Genomic DNA, 15,264 nt, shown 5'->3' on the forward strand with positions numbered 1-15,264 from the left:
CCCAGTACATTGAACATCTTTTCCCTTGGTACTCTGTCATATACCTTCTCCAGATCTATGAAACATAAACATAACTGTCTATTCCTCTCATAGTATTTTTCAGTTACTTGGCACATACTGCAAAAGTGATCCTGACAGCCGCTCTGTGGTCTGAAACCACACTGGTTTTCAACCAACTCACTCTCAACCACTGATCACACCCTCCCTTCCAAAATCCCAGTGAACAAATTGATTGGTATATTGTTCAATGAGAAACCTCAATAGCTGTTGCAATCCTTCTTGTTTCCTTACTTATAGATAGGTGCAATTACTGCTTTCATTCAATCAGAAGGTACCTCACTAACACTCCATGCTAATTTTAATACTCTATGAGGCTATTTCATCCTGCCTTCCCACTATATTTCCCCACTTCAGGTCTAATTTCATCTATTCCTGCTGCTTTATGACAATGGAGTTTATTAACCATCCTTTCCACTTCCTCAAGTGTAATTTCACCGTCATCATTGTCCTCCTCCCCAGGAGCTTGGCTGTTTGGAACATCACCAGGAAGATTTCCTTTTACATTGAGAAGATTTTGAAAATATTCCTTCTGCCTGTCCAGCGATTCCCTGGGGTCTATTATGAGTTCACTAGATTTACACAAAACACTATATTTTTCCTTATTCCCTCCCTTTCTTTCTTTATTACTGTCTAGAAATGTTTCCCTGCTGCTTGACCTAGCCTTTCCAGGTTATTACCAAAATCTTCCCACGACTTCTTCTTGAACTCAACAACTATTTGTATTCTTTCATCTACGTACACTTCCCTGTCTGCTTCAGTCCTTGGAGCCATTTCTGACATGCCTTCCTTTTTTTGTTTACAAGCTGCTCTCATTTCATTATTCCACCAAGATGTTCACTTTTCTTCCATTTTTACACACAGTTGCTCCTAGGAATTTCCTTTTTGTTTATACTACAGCATCCCTGTATGCCACCCATTCTCTTTCTGTATCTTGAACCTGCTTACTGTCCATTGTTTGGAACTTTTCACTAATCACATCCATGTGCTTCTGTCTAATTTCCTTGCCCTGGAGATATTCTACCGATATTCGTTTACAGACAGATTCAGTGTTCTCTATCCTAGGCCTAGAGGTACTTGGCTCATTACAGATCAGATAGTGGTTAGTATCGTCAAAAAATTCTCAGAAATCCCGCCCATTCATAACAGACTGCCTGAATTCAAAGTCAGTTAGTATATAGTTTATTATGGATCTGGTGCCACTACCCTCTCATGTGTAGCAGTGAATTGCCTTATGCACAGAAGTCCAGCAAACTCTTTCCATTCCTATTAGCTTCCATATCTTCCTCACATTTACTAATCACCCTTTTATATCCTTCAGTTCTATTTCCATCTCTCTCATTGAAATTGCATTAGCCCTATCCTATCTTTGCTGTTGACCCTGACTATGATGTCCCTCAATGCTTCATAAGAATTGTCAACTTCATCCTCATCTGCACCCTCATGGTGGATACACTGGGACAATTCTCATCCAACTGCCAAATCTATCCACATAATTCGCTGATTTACGTGCCTAACAGGAACTATGTTGGGTCAATAGTACTCTTGATGAACAGTCCTACCCCACACTCTGCCCTTCCCTTTTTAACAACTGTCATATACGTTTTATAATCTCCTACTTTTTCCTCATTATTTCCCCTTATCCAAATATCATTAACTGCTAATACATCAAGGGGCCTGTTCCTCGAACAAACTTTGCAACTTTTCAACTTTGCACTTTTCAATTCTTGCAAAGTACAAAATCTTTCTGTTCCACCATGGTCTAGGTTTTACTTTTCAATTTCTTCGCAAAGTAAAAAGTCTGCAAATGAGTGATCTGATCAAATTTATTCCATAGACAAACTGTATAATACTCCATGATTTTAATGCTTTATTTTTCGCAGCGAACTTGACAGAATAATTGTGGTACTGGTAGTTTTAAAGTTTTGATCATGGGAAAGAAAGATGATTACAAGAAGCTGGCTGTGCTAGAAGTTTTCAAGGAGAAACGGGACATCATTTTTGGCAACTTTAAATATAACCTCCCAAATGATGACAAGCATCAATATTAACGAGAGTACCATCAACACATCCGTACACAGAACGAAAGTCACCCTTCATTAAAATTCTGTTGCTATATTATGTGGATTATTAGGCCAACGTACTATGTTAAGAGATATTAAATTTACTATAACATCTATGACTTTGGTAACAGTTCTGTAAATAATTGATTTTGACGTCCCATGCATTGCTGCTACACCATGCAGCTGGGCACCATTTCCTAACCAATGTAAGCATATAAGAATTTGGTTTTTTTTGGAAAGGGATTGACTTCTTTTTGTTGCATGTTTCAATAAATGGCCAATCATTTCAAGAATATAGTCAGCCTGTGTTGGGGTAATATGAAAACATTCGCAAAATTCCGTCGAAGTGAAGTTTGAAAATTAATCCTGTCTTTGTACGTTCTCTTGTTGGATTCTTCATCACTATCCTCACTTGATGATAACAAAAGCTCTCGTCATAACATATTTATATCACTAAACAAAATTCTACACCGAGAAACTAGTGTACATACTTGTTAATTAACAGATGTAAAGGGGATCATCTCTTTGCAAGATTTCTGATAACAGGCTTGAAAAGTGAAAAGATTCCTAACTTTTCACTTTTTGCTTTGCAAGCTAAATCTGAAAAGTGATGGTGGAACAAAATCTGAAGTAAAAAGGTGCAAAGTTCGTTCGTGGAACAGGCCCCAGGTGCATCCTCTTTGCTGACTCAGCCAGTTCTGCTCTCTTTCTTCCAAAAGCCCCGTTAATATTGATAGCTCCCCATCAAATTCCATTTCATTCACCAAGTTTTTTCCAAGGAATACCTCGCCTTTCAAGTGGAAATGGGACTCCATTACTCCCATAGGTCCGAGGCTTACTTAAAATGTTCCGAGCATGCTCGGTGAAAATTTTGTGAAGCAGGATGCTATCCTTACTTACACGTAGTACCAGTGAGGATCTCTCCTCTAATGGGTTAGGCACCACCTGTGGATTGCATAGTCCTAGCCACCTGAGCACAAGGAAGGTCATGACTTAGAAAATGTCCAAGATGTTCACTCCCATTCCATAGTATATGATATCCCGACTCTCAGGACCTCTTATTAGGCCATTTAGCCATGGTTAATGAACTAGGACTTGACTACGGTAACCTACACCACAAACCATTAATAATAATAATAATAATAATAATAATAATAATAATAATAATAATAATAATAATAATAATAATAATAATAATAACAATAATAGCATGTCGTCTCCAGAGAGGACTGGTGAAGATATCTCAAATTGATGCCCATGGGTGATCTGCACGTCTGTGAGGATCAGGCTTTTCCTCGGATGAAATCTAATGTTGTAGATAGTACAAACAACCATACCCTAACAAAGAATGAAGGTTTAAAATCTCTGACCTGGCCGTAAATTGAACCCGGGACCCGTTGAACCAAATACCAGCATGCTAACTAGTTAGCCATAGAGCTAGATTACCCACAAATCATATGAATAGAAAATGGGCTTTCCAAAATCCCTAAACCTTTTCACCTGTGGGATTTTACCTTCACAGATGTTCTTAAAGCACCCTGCTTTTGCTGTTCTTAGTCTCATAAGAGTTTCTTTTGGAATGTGCTGTTGTTCTGGAAGCTTCCTCCATTGCATTACTCACATTCATGGTCTTAAGGAAATGTTGGAAATCATTTAATGCTCTTTACCTTTCCTTCTCTTGCAGTCTGGGAGTACCACATATTTTGCATGCTTCATCTTCCATAGTTCACTGTCCATTTAATAAACTTTCAAGTTAAAATTAAAAAAAAAAAACCAGAGTTAACATGAGCTATTTTAGTAAAAATTGGAAGGGTCACTGTAGACATTTTAAGGTACACAGTTCATGCAGAAGGGGTTCAGGACCTTTTCAAGGCCGAGTTAATTAACTCCACATCTCCTTAATCTACTATCTTGTCCATGGACTTATCCACAACCTCTTATAGATGAAACCTGAGGATGGAAAAAATATTACGAGACACATGGAGCAGTGACACTTTCATGAGAGGCATTATAGTTTATTTTTAGGTGATTTCATTGCTCTGTCTCTGTTGTTCCTAAGGAAGTGTGGGCTGACGAAGTCAGGGTATGCTGAAATGCTCCATCCTTTGGTACAATATTAATACTTAAAATTTGATCATCTTCGTGAGAGCCCATCAGTATGGAGGATTTTGCCGCTAAGAATTTGCAAGCACCACCTTGACAATTGATAAAGCAATTTTAGAATAGGCTGATGAGGTGGTTACAACTTCCAAGCACCCTGTACATAAGAGTCATGCATATTGAGATGCTTATAGGAGTTGTCTCTTTGGACTTTCAAGATACGGTGTGTAAAACAAATTCCTATGAGTGATGTTGATAATCATTTAATGGCTGCAGCAATGAAGGTTTCTGTACTTGTGACTGTAATCAATGTTGATGTAACCAGCTGTATGTGATGATTCTTTGCAGGTCAAGTGGCTGAGCATAAGTGGCTACATGGTGGAGTGTGCTTCGTCAATAGCCTGCCCAAGTCTCCAACAGGGAAGATCATTCGCTCTGAACTGAGATATTTAACTGAATCATAGGACCATACATATCAAGAGCATCAGCAATTGTTAACACTGAAGACTGGTGGACATTTTGAAACTAAATTTTGTAATTTTATCATAAATATTTGAAAATATATATTCAAGCTGCCTAGTTGCTTATACAGTAGTATCTCGTTTTAACGTGCCTGCTTTTAAGGAATTCCCGCTTTTAATGAAGATTTTCATAAGGCCCAGCCAAATCATCATAAGCAAAATGTTATTTAAACCCCCTTCTAAGGAACCCTAATATAAGGAAAGATCCGCTTCTAAGGAATATATTTCACAAAAATTACAATCGCACAACCCGTTGTAACGAAAATTTGCGATAAGATAATATTTGTAAAATTACTTTAAATAGTGTTAATTAACTTCCGTTTTCACATAATCTCAGTCCGAAGTTAACGCTCTAAATGAAAGCGCTCTTTTAGCAATGTGTGGAACCATGATAAACTGGCGCGGCCTCTGGAAATCACTGTTACCGGCCAGCAGCAGTCACTATCACGCTAGACGCTGTTGGTTAGTTATGTCCATTGAACTGTAGGTAGTACTGGAATGGCGGCTGTATGGGAGCGAAGTGTGGTTTCCGGCAAGACTAGTTGTATGGCCTAGAGGCATGACTGACGAACGTGTACATGCCGCAAGACACAAGTAACTTCACGAAATATAAACACTTAGGCGGAAGGTCGCTTGCAAACTTCACATGATTTACAGTGAAATACATATTCCAGAAGATTAAAAGCAACTAGAAACTGAAAATAGCTATGGTTATTGAGCAAAATGAAAATGTATTCTAGAATAAATTACAGAATAAGTAGAAAGTCGTGCCTTCCATGGCTTACGCTGCCTGAACCGTCATCGACAGAACCCAAGTGTAAGCGTACGAAATGTAGAGCTGTTCAAGCACCGCAAAAAAGTCTGCAAGGGCATATACTTATCTCCAACCGTTTTTATGTCCTGGAGCGACTTAAGTTCATAGTCCACGGTAAAAAATAACACTTTTAAAATAAATTAAATAAATAAATAAATAGATATTTCTCCCAAAATTTTACATCCAAATAAAGTCTTTAACCTCCTCTATGAATCAATCAATACTGATCTGCATTTAGAGCAGTCGCCCAGGTGGCAGATTCCCTATCTGTTGTTTTCCTAGCCTTTTCCTAAATGAATTCAAAGAAATTGGAAGTTTATTGAACATCTCCCTTGGTAAGTTATTCCAATCCCTAACTCCCCTTCCTATAAATGAATATTTGCCCCAGTTTGTCCTCTTGAATTCCAACTTTATCTTCATATTGTGATCTTTCCTACTTTTATAAATGCCACTCAAACTTATTCATCTGCTAATGTCATTCCATGCCATCTCTCCGCTGACAGCTTGGAACATACCATTTACAGAGACTTACAATACAGTAATTGAAAATCTTCCACCTTTTTGATACTTTTTATTTGCTTTTTAGCAAATTATTAATTATAAACAGTATATGTTTCGTTCTCACTTGAGAACATCTTCAGCTGTTGTTAAGCTTAGCTCGATTTTTTGAGAAGGGAGCTTCGTCTCAATTTCTTACTGTTGTTAGACTCCAATTCTACCGTGACCCTGCAGGGGGAACGTTTGAAGCTGCTTTACGTCTAGTATAGGCAATCAGCTCCAAAGTTATGCATTAGACTCAATTTAGGGCACAATAAGCAAGCTCAAAATAAATAACAGCCTACCTGAAAGGAGTGAAAGAAATGAACATTCAGCAATAATTAGAACAGTGTCAAGAAGCAAATCATTTAAAAAAAACCATTTTAACTGGAAGACAAATAGATATTTTTAGTGTAACAGAGTTGAAACTTTTAACAACTATTCCAATGAATAGATATAGTTTTTAAACAGGCTAACTATGTATTCATCCTGTCTCATTTCATCAACCCATTAACCCTCACATTGTTTTAACATCATGTTAATTTAATTTAAATTCAAATAGTCTTTAAGAGGAACAATGTACCTGAAAATAATGTTTTCAGAAACTTAGCGATTCACCTAAGCTTAACAACAGCTGAAGATGTTCTCAAGTGAGAACGAAACATGTACTGTTTATAATTAATAATTTGCTAAAAAACAAATAAAAAGTATCAAAAAGGTGGAAGATTTTCAATTATTGTAAGTCTCTGTGATTAGAATTTGATACGGAAAATGAAGCTGATTGCATGCAAACATACCACTTAGTCGAGCAGCTCTCCTTCTTTCTCTCAATTCTTTCCAGCCCAAACTTTGCAACATTTTTGTAATGCTACTCTTTTGTCGGAAATCACCCAGAACAAATCGAGCTGCTTTTCTTTGGAATTTTTCCAGTTCTTGAATCAGGTAATCCTGGTGAGGGTCCCATACACTGGAACCATATTCTAGTTGGGGTCTTACCAGAGACTTATATGCACTCTCCTTTACATCCTTACTACAACCCCTAAACACCCTCATAACCATGTGCAGAGATCTGTATTCTTTATTTACAATCCCATTTATGTGATTACCCCAATGAAGATCTTTCCTTATATTAACACCTAGATACTTACAATGATTCCCAAAAGGAACTTTCACCCCATCAACACAGTAATTAAAACTGAGAGGACTTTTCCTATTTGTGAAACTCACAACCTGACTTTTAACCCCGTTTATCAACATACCACTGCCTGCTGTCCATCTCACAACATTTTTGAGGTCACGTTGCAGTTGCTCACAATCTTGTAACTTATTTATCACTCTATAGAGAATAACATCATCCGCAAAAAGCCTTACCTCTGATTCCTCTCCTATACTCATATCATTTATATATATAAGAAAACATAAAGGTCCAATAATACTGCCTTGAGGAATTCCCCTCTTAATTATTACAGGGTCAGATAAAGCTTCACCTACTCTAATTCTCTGAGATCTATTTTCTAGAAATATAGCAACCCATTCAGTCACTCTTTTGTCTAGTCCAATTGCACTCATTTTTGCCAGTAGCCTCCCATGATCCACCCTATCAAAAGCTTTAGACAGGTCAATCGCGACACAGTCCATTCGACCTCCTGAATCCAAGATATCTGCTATATCTTGCTGGAATCCTACAAGTTGAGCTTCAGTGGAATAACCTTTCCTAAAACTGAACTGCCTTCTATCGAACCAGTTATTAATTTCACAAACATGTCTAATATAATCAGAAAGAATGCCTTCCCAAAGCTTACATACAATACATGTCAAACTGACTGGCCTGTAATTTTCAGCTTTATGTCTATCACCTTTTTTCTTTATACACAGGGGCTACTATAGCAACTCTCCATTCATTTGGTATAGCTATTTTGACCGAACAATAATCAAATAAGTACTTCAGATATGGTACTATATCCCTACCCATTGTCTTTAGTATATCCCCCAAAATCTTATCAATTTCAACTGCTTTTCTAGTTTTCAAATTTTGTATCTTATTGTAAATGTCATTGTTATCATATGTAAATTTTAATACTTCTTTAGCATTATTCTCCTCCTCTATCTGGACATTATCCTTTTAACCAATAATCTTTACATACTGCTGACTGAATACTTTTGCCTTTTGAAGATACTCACATACACACTCCCCTTGTTCATTAATGATTCCTGGAATGTTCTTCTTGGAACCTGTTTCTGCCTTAAAATACCTATACATACCTTTCCATTTTTTACTGTAATTTGTATGACTGCCAATTATGCTTGCCATCATGTTATCCTTAGCTGCCTTCTTGCTAGATTCAGTTTCCTAGTAAGTTCCTTCAATTTCTCCTTACTTCCACAGCCATTTCTAACTCTATTTCTTTCCAGTCTCTAGCTCCTTCTCAGTCTCTTTACTTCTCTATTATAATAAGGTGGGTCTTTACCATTCCTTACTACCTTTAAAGGTACAAACCTGTTTTCACATTCCTCAAAAATTGCTTTAAACCCATCCCAGAGTCTGTTTACATTTTTATTCACCATTTTCCACCGATCATAGTTACTTTTTAGAAACTGTTTTATCAGCCATAAGGTACTGCCTAATAGTCCTACTTTGAAGACCTTCCTTTCTTTCACATTTATTTTTGACTATGACAAAAATAGCTTCATGATCACTAATACTATCTATTATTTTGGTTTCTCTATAGAGATTATCTGGTTTTACCAGCACCACATCCAGAATAGTTTTCCCTCTAGTTGGTTCCATCACATTCTGAATCAGCTGTCCTTCCCATATTAACTTATTTGCCATTTGTTGGTTATGCTTCCTGTCGTTCGCATTTCCTTCCCAGTTGACATCTGCTAAAGTCAAATCTCCCGCAACAATCACATTCCCTTCCATGTCGTTTCCCACATAGCTGATTATCTTATCAAATAATTCTGAATCCGTGTCAGTGCTAACCTTTCCCAGTCTGCACACTCCAAAGATATCAAGTTGCCTATTATCTTTAGAAATGAGCCTTACACCTACAATTTCATGTGTGTCATCTTTAAATTTTTCGTAGCTTAGAAATTCTTCTTTCCCCAGAATGAATACTCCCCCTCCCACTATCCCTATCCTATCTCTACGATACACACTCCAGTTCCGTGAGAAAATGTCTGCATCCATTATATTTCTCAGCCATGATTTAACTCCCATTACAATATCTGGTAAATATATTTCTTTACAATACTTCTACAGTTCAACACTAACATTTTTATGTCATCCCTACTTGATTTCCTGTTGCCTGTTCCGTTATTACCGCTCCGTAGGCCACGCCGTTTCCCTGAATGTACCTCCCTAATACCCTTCCAAACAAATTTCCTAACTTATACGTATCACTGCGGTTTAAGTGAAGGCCATGTGAGCGCAGATCCTTATCAATCAATCAATCAATCAATCAATCAATCAATACTGATCTGCATTTAGGGCAGTCGCCCAGGTGGCAGATTCCCTATTTGTTGTTTTCCTAGCCTTTTCCTAAATGATTTCAAAGAAATTGGAAATTTATTGAACATCTCTCTTGGTAAGTTATTCCAATCCCTAACTCCCCTTCCTATAAATGAATATTTGCCCCAGTTTGTCCTCTTGAATTCCAACTTTATCTTCATATTGTGATCTTTCCTACTTTTATAAACGCCATTCAAACTTATTCGTCTACTAATGTCATTCCACGCCATCTCTCCGCTGACAGCCCGGAACATACCACTTAGTCGAGCAGCTCTTCTTCTTTCTCTCAATTCTTCCCAACCCAAACATTGCAACATTTTTGTAACGCTACTCTTTTGTTGGAAATCGCCCAGAACAAATCGAGCTGCTTTTCTTTGGATTTTTTCCAGTTCTTGAATCTCCTTCTCCTACCCACCCCTTAGTATCTAGAAATTACACTCCCATTTTCCCACATACCAACTTCATAGTGTCATTTAAATCCCCAATCACCCTCCAGTCAGTGTCCCTCCTACGCAGTATTCCACTGATAACAATCTCCGCTTCCTTAAACTCCACCCGTGCTGCATTTACCAGATCCCACACATCTCCAACTATGTTGGTACTTATATCAGCTTGCCTTACATTGTTGATACCAACGTGAAACACTACCACCTTCTCCTTCCCCTTCTCCCTTTACCAGCGCGAAAGAGAGCTACACCAGCGAAATTCAAGTCGCTTGGTTAACGTGTATGCTTTAAGCCTTCTTCTCTTGGGGAGGCAGGGTGATAGCAGTGGGCCTCACTTGAGATTCACAGCGTCTTACGGCGGCGGAGAAGCTGGCTTGGGTACATGTTATTCGTAGTTGTAAAAATTAATGTTATGGGGTTACCTGTGGAGCAGAAAGAGGTGAAAGAATGTGCCGGGGTGAATGGGTCTATCTACAATATCAAAATTAATTTAAAACTTTAACAAAGATTATATTTCTTTAGAATTTCAAAAATCAACAAATAACAACATAACAGGTACAATTAGCAATTTAGAAACAAGTCAAGGAAAATACAATATTAGTGAATTCTACAGGTCCTGGGCTTCAAGCCCCTCGCTTTATCTTTCCTGAGCTCTAAGCTCAAATTTACAAAAGAGCACAAATTATTCAAGGGCAGAAATACCCTCATTCAAGAGCACATGCTCTCCAAAATACAAAATCTAGCCTTCCAGAGGCACTCGTAACAATTACAGAACTTGAGAAAGAGCTAACAGGCTCTCGGTCTCTTACTGCCTACTCAAGGCAACATTACATCAATCTCTGGTCTTCTCAAACCACCATTTATAAATTGAACTTACTTTTACAGGGGTATTTAATACCCAACCTACCAGGCCTTCATGGAAAAAGAACAGGTTAGATAACTGGCCCAAACACAAAATGAGTGGAGGCGTATACTTGCACTCCAAGATATGAACCCTAAAAAAAATCCTAAGGGGCTCTAGGTCGATGAAACAGGGGCTATTCCCAACCTACTGAGGTGACTCGTATAGAAATTACTTTAACACATAACAGGCAGAAAACCGTCACAAAATGAAGTCACCTCAAACCAAGATGAAGGGGAGCTCAAGAGGGTACATCACTTTTTTACTTTAGCCGGAAGAAAGTTACATTTCAGAAAAGTTGTTACATACTAAAGAGTTGGACCTTTCCCTCGAGTTAAACTGCAGATGTAGCAAGAAAGAATAAAGTTATGTGGCCATTACCTTGTAGATGTTCTAGCTGCCGACGAAAGAGGCTGCCCGCCTCCTGCTTAACACACACACTCAGATGGATGTCGATCAGTTGGCCAAGAAACGTGAAAAGCCGCATTTTATAAACCCTCAGGGAAGGTTCGAGATCATTCAAGACTAAACCAGCCACACCCTCTAAATTTTATTGGTTAAACTCCAAGTTACACTCAGAATCGAAGAAGAAGCCTGTGATAGGTTGAACATTCTTCTTCTTCTTAGGATTTTCTTGGGCGCTGCTGAAAAGCCATTACCCAGTCACAACACTTATTGTCACAAATCTTCAAGAGAAACAGACTGAGTTTTACTTATGATGGATAGAGTTGTTCAACACTTGTAGAAACACCAGGGTTACAGGTCGAGAAATGTGACGTCATCATTGGTTACAGCAAAGAGATTGGGTTACAGTTATGTAGAGGAGGATGCGAGTTAAGAAGCTCATAAGACTCACTAGTCAAAAGAATTTAAAGTTTAATGTTACAATTATCCAAAAATTCTTGAATAGCAAGAACAAGTGAATGTGTAGGCTGTTGAACGAGGCGAGCAACTGTTGTGGGTACTTGTATTTTTTGCGAGCGTAAAGTGTGGAAAAAAACATTTTCTATGTAGGGCAAAATGGGAACATTGAAAGAATATGTGATTAATGTCGGCCATACTATTATTACATGAACACATGGGTGAATCTGCTAACTTTAATTTGAATTTATAAGATGTCTGCGTGAATATTTTGTTGTTGAAAACCATGGGTGACTAGCAATACTTGGTTGCAGCTGATAGTAATATTTTCCTTTAAGTTTCGCCGATTGTGTCCAGTGTGCTGCCATTTTTGTTGGATAGCAAGTTTAATAACCGGCGTGAAATCTGTGTAGGGAAGGGCTATGGAAGCATTTATTCCAGTTCCAGATGCAGCTTGTTTTGCCATTTTATCAGCCTGATCATTACGTGCATTGTTCGAATGACCTTTTATCCATGTTAAAGTTATATCAGCACCATTTTCATCGAGTTCAAATAAAAGGCATCGAATATTGCAGATGTACCAATTTGTATAGGACTTATGTGGCATTAAACTTTGAAGCACACTTAAGGAATTTGTAAAAATGATCGCTTTGGAGACGTGGTTATTTTTTAGGTATAGCAAAGCTTGTCGTATAGCGAAAGCCTCAGCAGTAAATATTGAGGCATAGTTTGGAAGTGTGTATTTCTCACAAATGTGTAACTGCGGAATGTAATATGCGGCCCCCGTGCCTACATTTTGTTTGGATCCATCTGTATATATTATGAGAGTAGGATTGAGATCATTTATCACCATTTTAAGTGTTAGTTTAGGTATTTCAGAAAGTTGCATTTTGCTGTTATTAAAGGAAATGTGCTGAGACACTATAATATTAGGTTTGTAGTGCATAATATTGCATGGCATTGTATTGTATGGAAGCGAAATATTTTGTTGAATGCTAGTATGATATTGTCGCATCAAGTTGAATTCGTCTAACAAAGCAGGAGTTCGTGATTGCTATTGAGAACGTTGCCGATATTTCTCCAGGAATTGTAGTTTGGGTAGGATAGGATGTCTAGCTAGCGCCATTCGGGGCAATAAAAATTTAGAAGCTAAATACAAACGGCGATAGTGGAGAGGCATGTCACATGTTTCAACTAGTTAGGGAAGAGGGTAAAGCGCCTATACATAATCGTAGTGCTCGATGTTGAATTACGTTGAGCTTATGAATAAGAATAAGAGTGGAGGAAGCAATATCAAAATAAAATGATCCATAATCTAAATGCGAGCATATTGTATGCCGATAAAGTAATAAAGCCGTTACGAGATCAGCACCCCAGTTTCGTCGAATTGTTAATTTCAATATATTGGTCAATTTTTGAGTCTTTTTCGAAAGGTATTCAAAATGGGGTTTCCAGGACAGTTTATTATCTAAATATATACCAAGATACTTGTGAACCCGGACTATCGGAATTGTAATATTTGCAATTCTGAAATAATCTGTATTATACTTGCGTTTATGCATGAAAATCATGGCCACATTTTAGTAGAGGAAAGTTCCAAACCATGCTCGTTTAACCATGCTTTAGCAGTAGTTAATGCTCGAGTAATATTAGTTCTGCAGACGTCCAGACTTTCATGAGAAGAATAAATGACTATATCATCCGCATAAAGTAATATTCTTGCATCGCGTATTATGATACCTTCTAAATCCTTTAAGTATAGAGCAAATAATAGGCCACTTAAAATGTCGCCCTGAGGCAACCCATTAGACGCGTATCGTACATTAGACGTAGAGGTTTGGCATGTGATTTCCATTCGCCGAAAATATAAAAGATGTTGGAACATTTTAATAAAATTAGCAGGGAGGTGTAAGTTATGAAGTTTTGACAGTAACATGTGTATGGGCACGTTGTCATAGGCAGCTTTGATATCAAAGAAAGCAGCAACTGTTCCATGTTTGCGTTGTTTTGCTAGCAGCAAATCCGTTAATAATATATTAATGGGATCCGCTGTGCTTCTCCCCTTTATAAATGCATATTGATAGACGGGTAGCAAATTGTGATAAGCGAGACACCATAAAAGCCTTTCCAACAGAATACTGAGGAAGACCTTCCTTAAACATGACCCTAAACAGATTCCTCTATATTCGATGAGATTGGTAGTAGAGAGTTTTGGTTTCGGTATGGGCACAAGCGTAAATGTATTCCATGCAGAAGGAGGAACATCTGAGTTTAGTATTTGATGGTAATACGCTATGATTATTGCATGTGCATGGTAAGGAAGATGGGAGAGCATTTTATAGGTAATATAGTCCGGTCCAGGAGCAGAAGTAGGTTTCTTTTGGAGTATGTTAAAAAACTCTGGGTAAGATGTAGGTTGGGAGAGAGTGAGAAATTTATCTGGAAGAGGTACTGTAGTATACTGCTGAAATTCTTGAACAACAAAATCCGGAGTTAATGTGTCGTAAAATTGGGAGATGCTTTCGAAGTGAGGTTGGTCGAGTTTATTGCATCCCGTATGAGCTAGTTTTTTATAGCAGCCCAAATATCCTTAATACAGGTGTTTCTATTGAGGGTGTTAATAAAACATTTCCAAGATTCTCTTCGTCTTTCGTTGAATACTTTCCTCAGGTGGGCAGTGTACTTTTTATATTGCAAATAATTGGCAGGTGTGAAATTTTGATTTAAACTTCGGAGCAGACTGCGTCTTCATTTCACTATAGCGGCGCATTGCTTATTCCACCAGTGAATGTTAAGTCGTCTAGTAGTATTGCTATATTTGCGATAATGAAAAGGGTGATATATATCGAGGTAGTTTTGAATATGCTGATATAAGGAAGTATAGGCAGAAGATGTTTGTGAGGCGAATTTAATGCGATTTAAAATATAATCATGAAAGAGGTCAAAATCAAAATCTTGCAGATTCCGTGTTCTACGCTGAAGTTTTAAAACTATGTTCTGCGGATGAAGTTGTGTTATAATATCAATAATTATAGGAAAGTGATCACTTAGATGAATGTCTTCGTGCGTGTACCACATTGATTTATGGACGATATTTTCGGAACAAATTGATAGATCTACTGCACTATTAGGGTGCCCGGATGGAGATAGCCGCGTAGGGTTATTTAAGACTGCATTAAGAATATGACGTCCTTTTATTGTGGTATCGACACATCCCCAGTCAGTGTGATGTCCGTTGAGATCACCTGCTATTATTAAACTGTCTTGGGCTGAAAACTGTGAAAAATAGTGATGCCATTGAAAGGCGTTGCCTTGTATGGAAGGTGGGCAGTAGAGGTTCACGATAAGGAAATGTACTCTCACAGCCAAGGAGTATGTGTTAGGAAACGTGTAAGGTAGTAAGACGTTAGTATATGGTATTTGCAATGCAATTAAAATAAGTACCCAACCGTA

The 15,264-nt window shown here is 37.8% G+C and overlaps 1 protein-coding gene across 1 annotated transcript in view; it reads left to right on the top strand.

The window, feature by feature from the left end:
• Window positions 1–4,807, top strand: part of LOC136877362 (luciferin 4-monooxygenase) — a 96,653-nt gene extending 91,846 nt beyond the window's left edge. Inside the window, exon 8 of the mRNA XM_067151339.2 lies at window positions 4,569–4,807. Coding sequence (XP_067007440.2) covers window positions 4,569–4,684 — 116 coding nt within the window. The 3' untranslated portion in view covers window positions 4,685–4,807. The remainder of the gene's footprint in view (window positions 1–4,568) is intronic.
• Window positions 4,808–15,264: the final 10,457 nt, after the last annotated feature.

Source organism: Anabrus simplex, chromosome 1 (genome assembly GCF_040414725.1).
Source record: "Anabrus simplex isolate iqAnaSimp1 chromosome 1, ASM4041472v1, whole genome shotgun sequence".
Classification (NCBI taxonomy): Eukaryota; Metazoa; Arthropoda; class Insecta; order Orthoptera; family Tettigoniidae; genus Anabrus; species Anabrus simplex.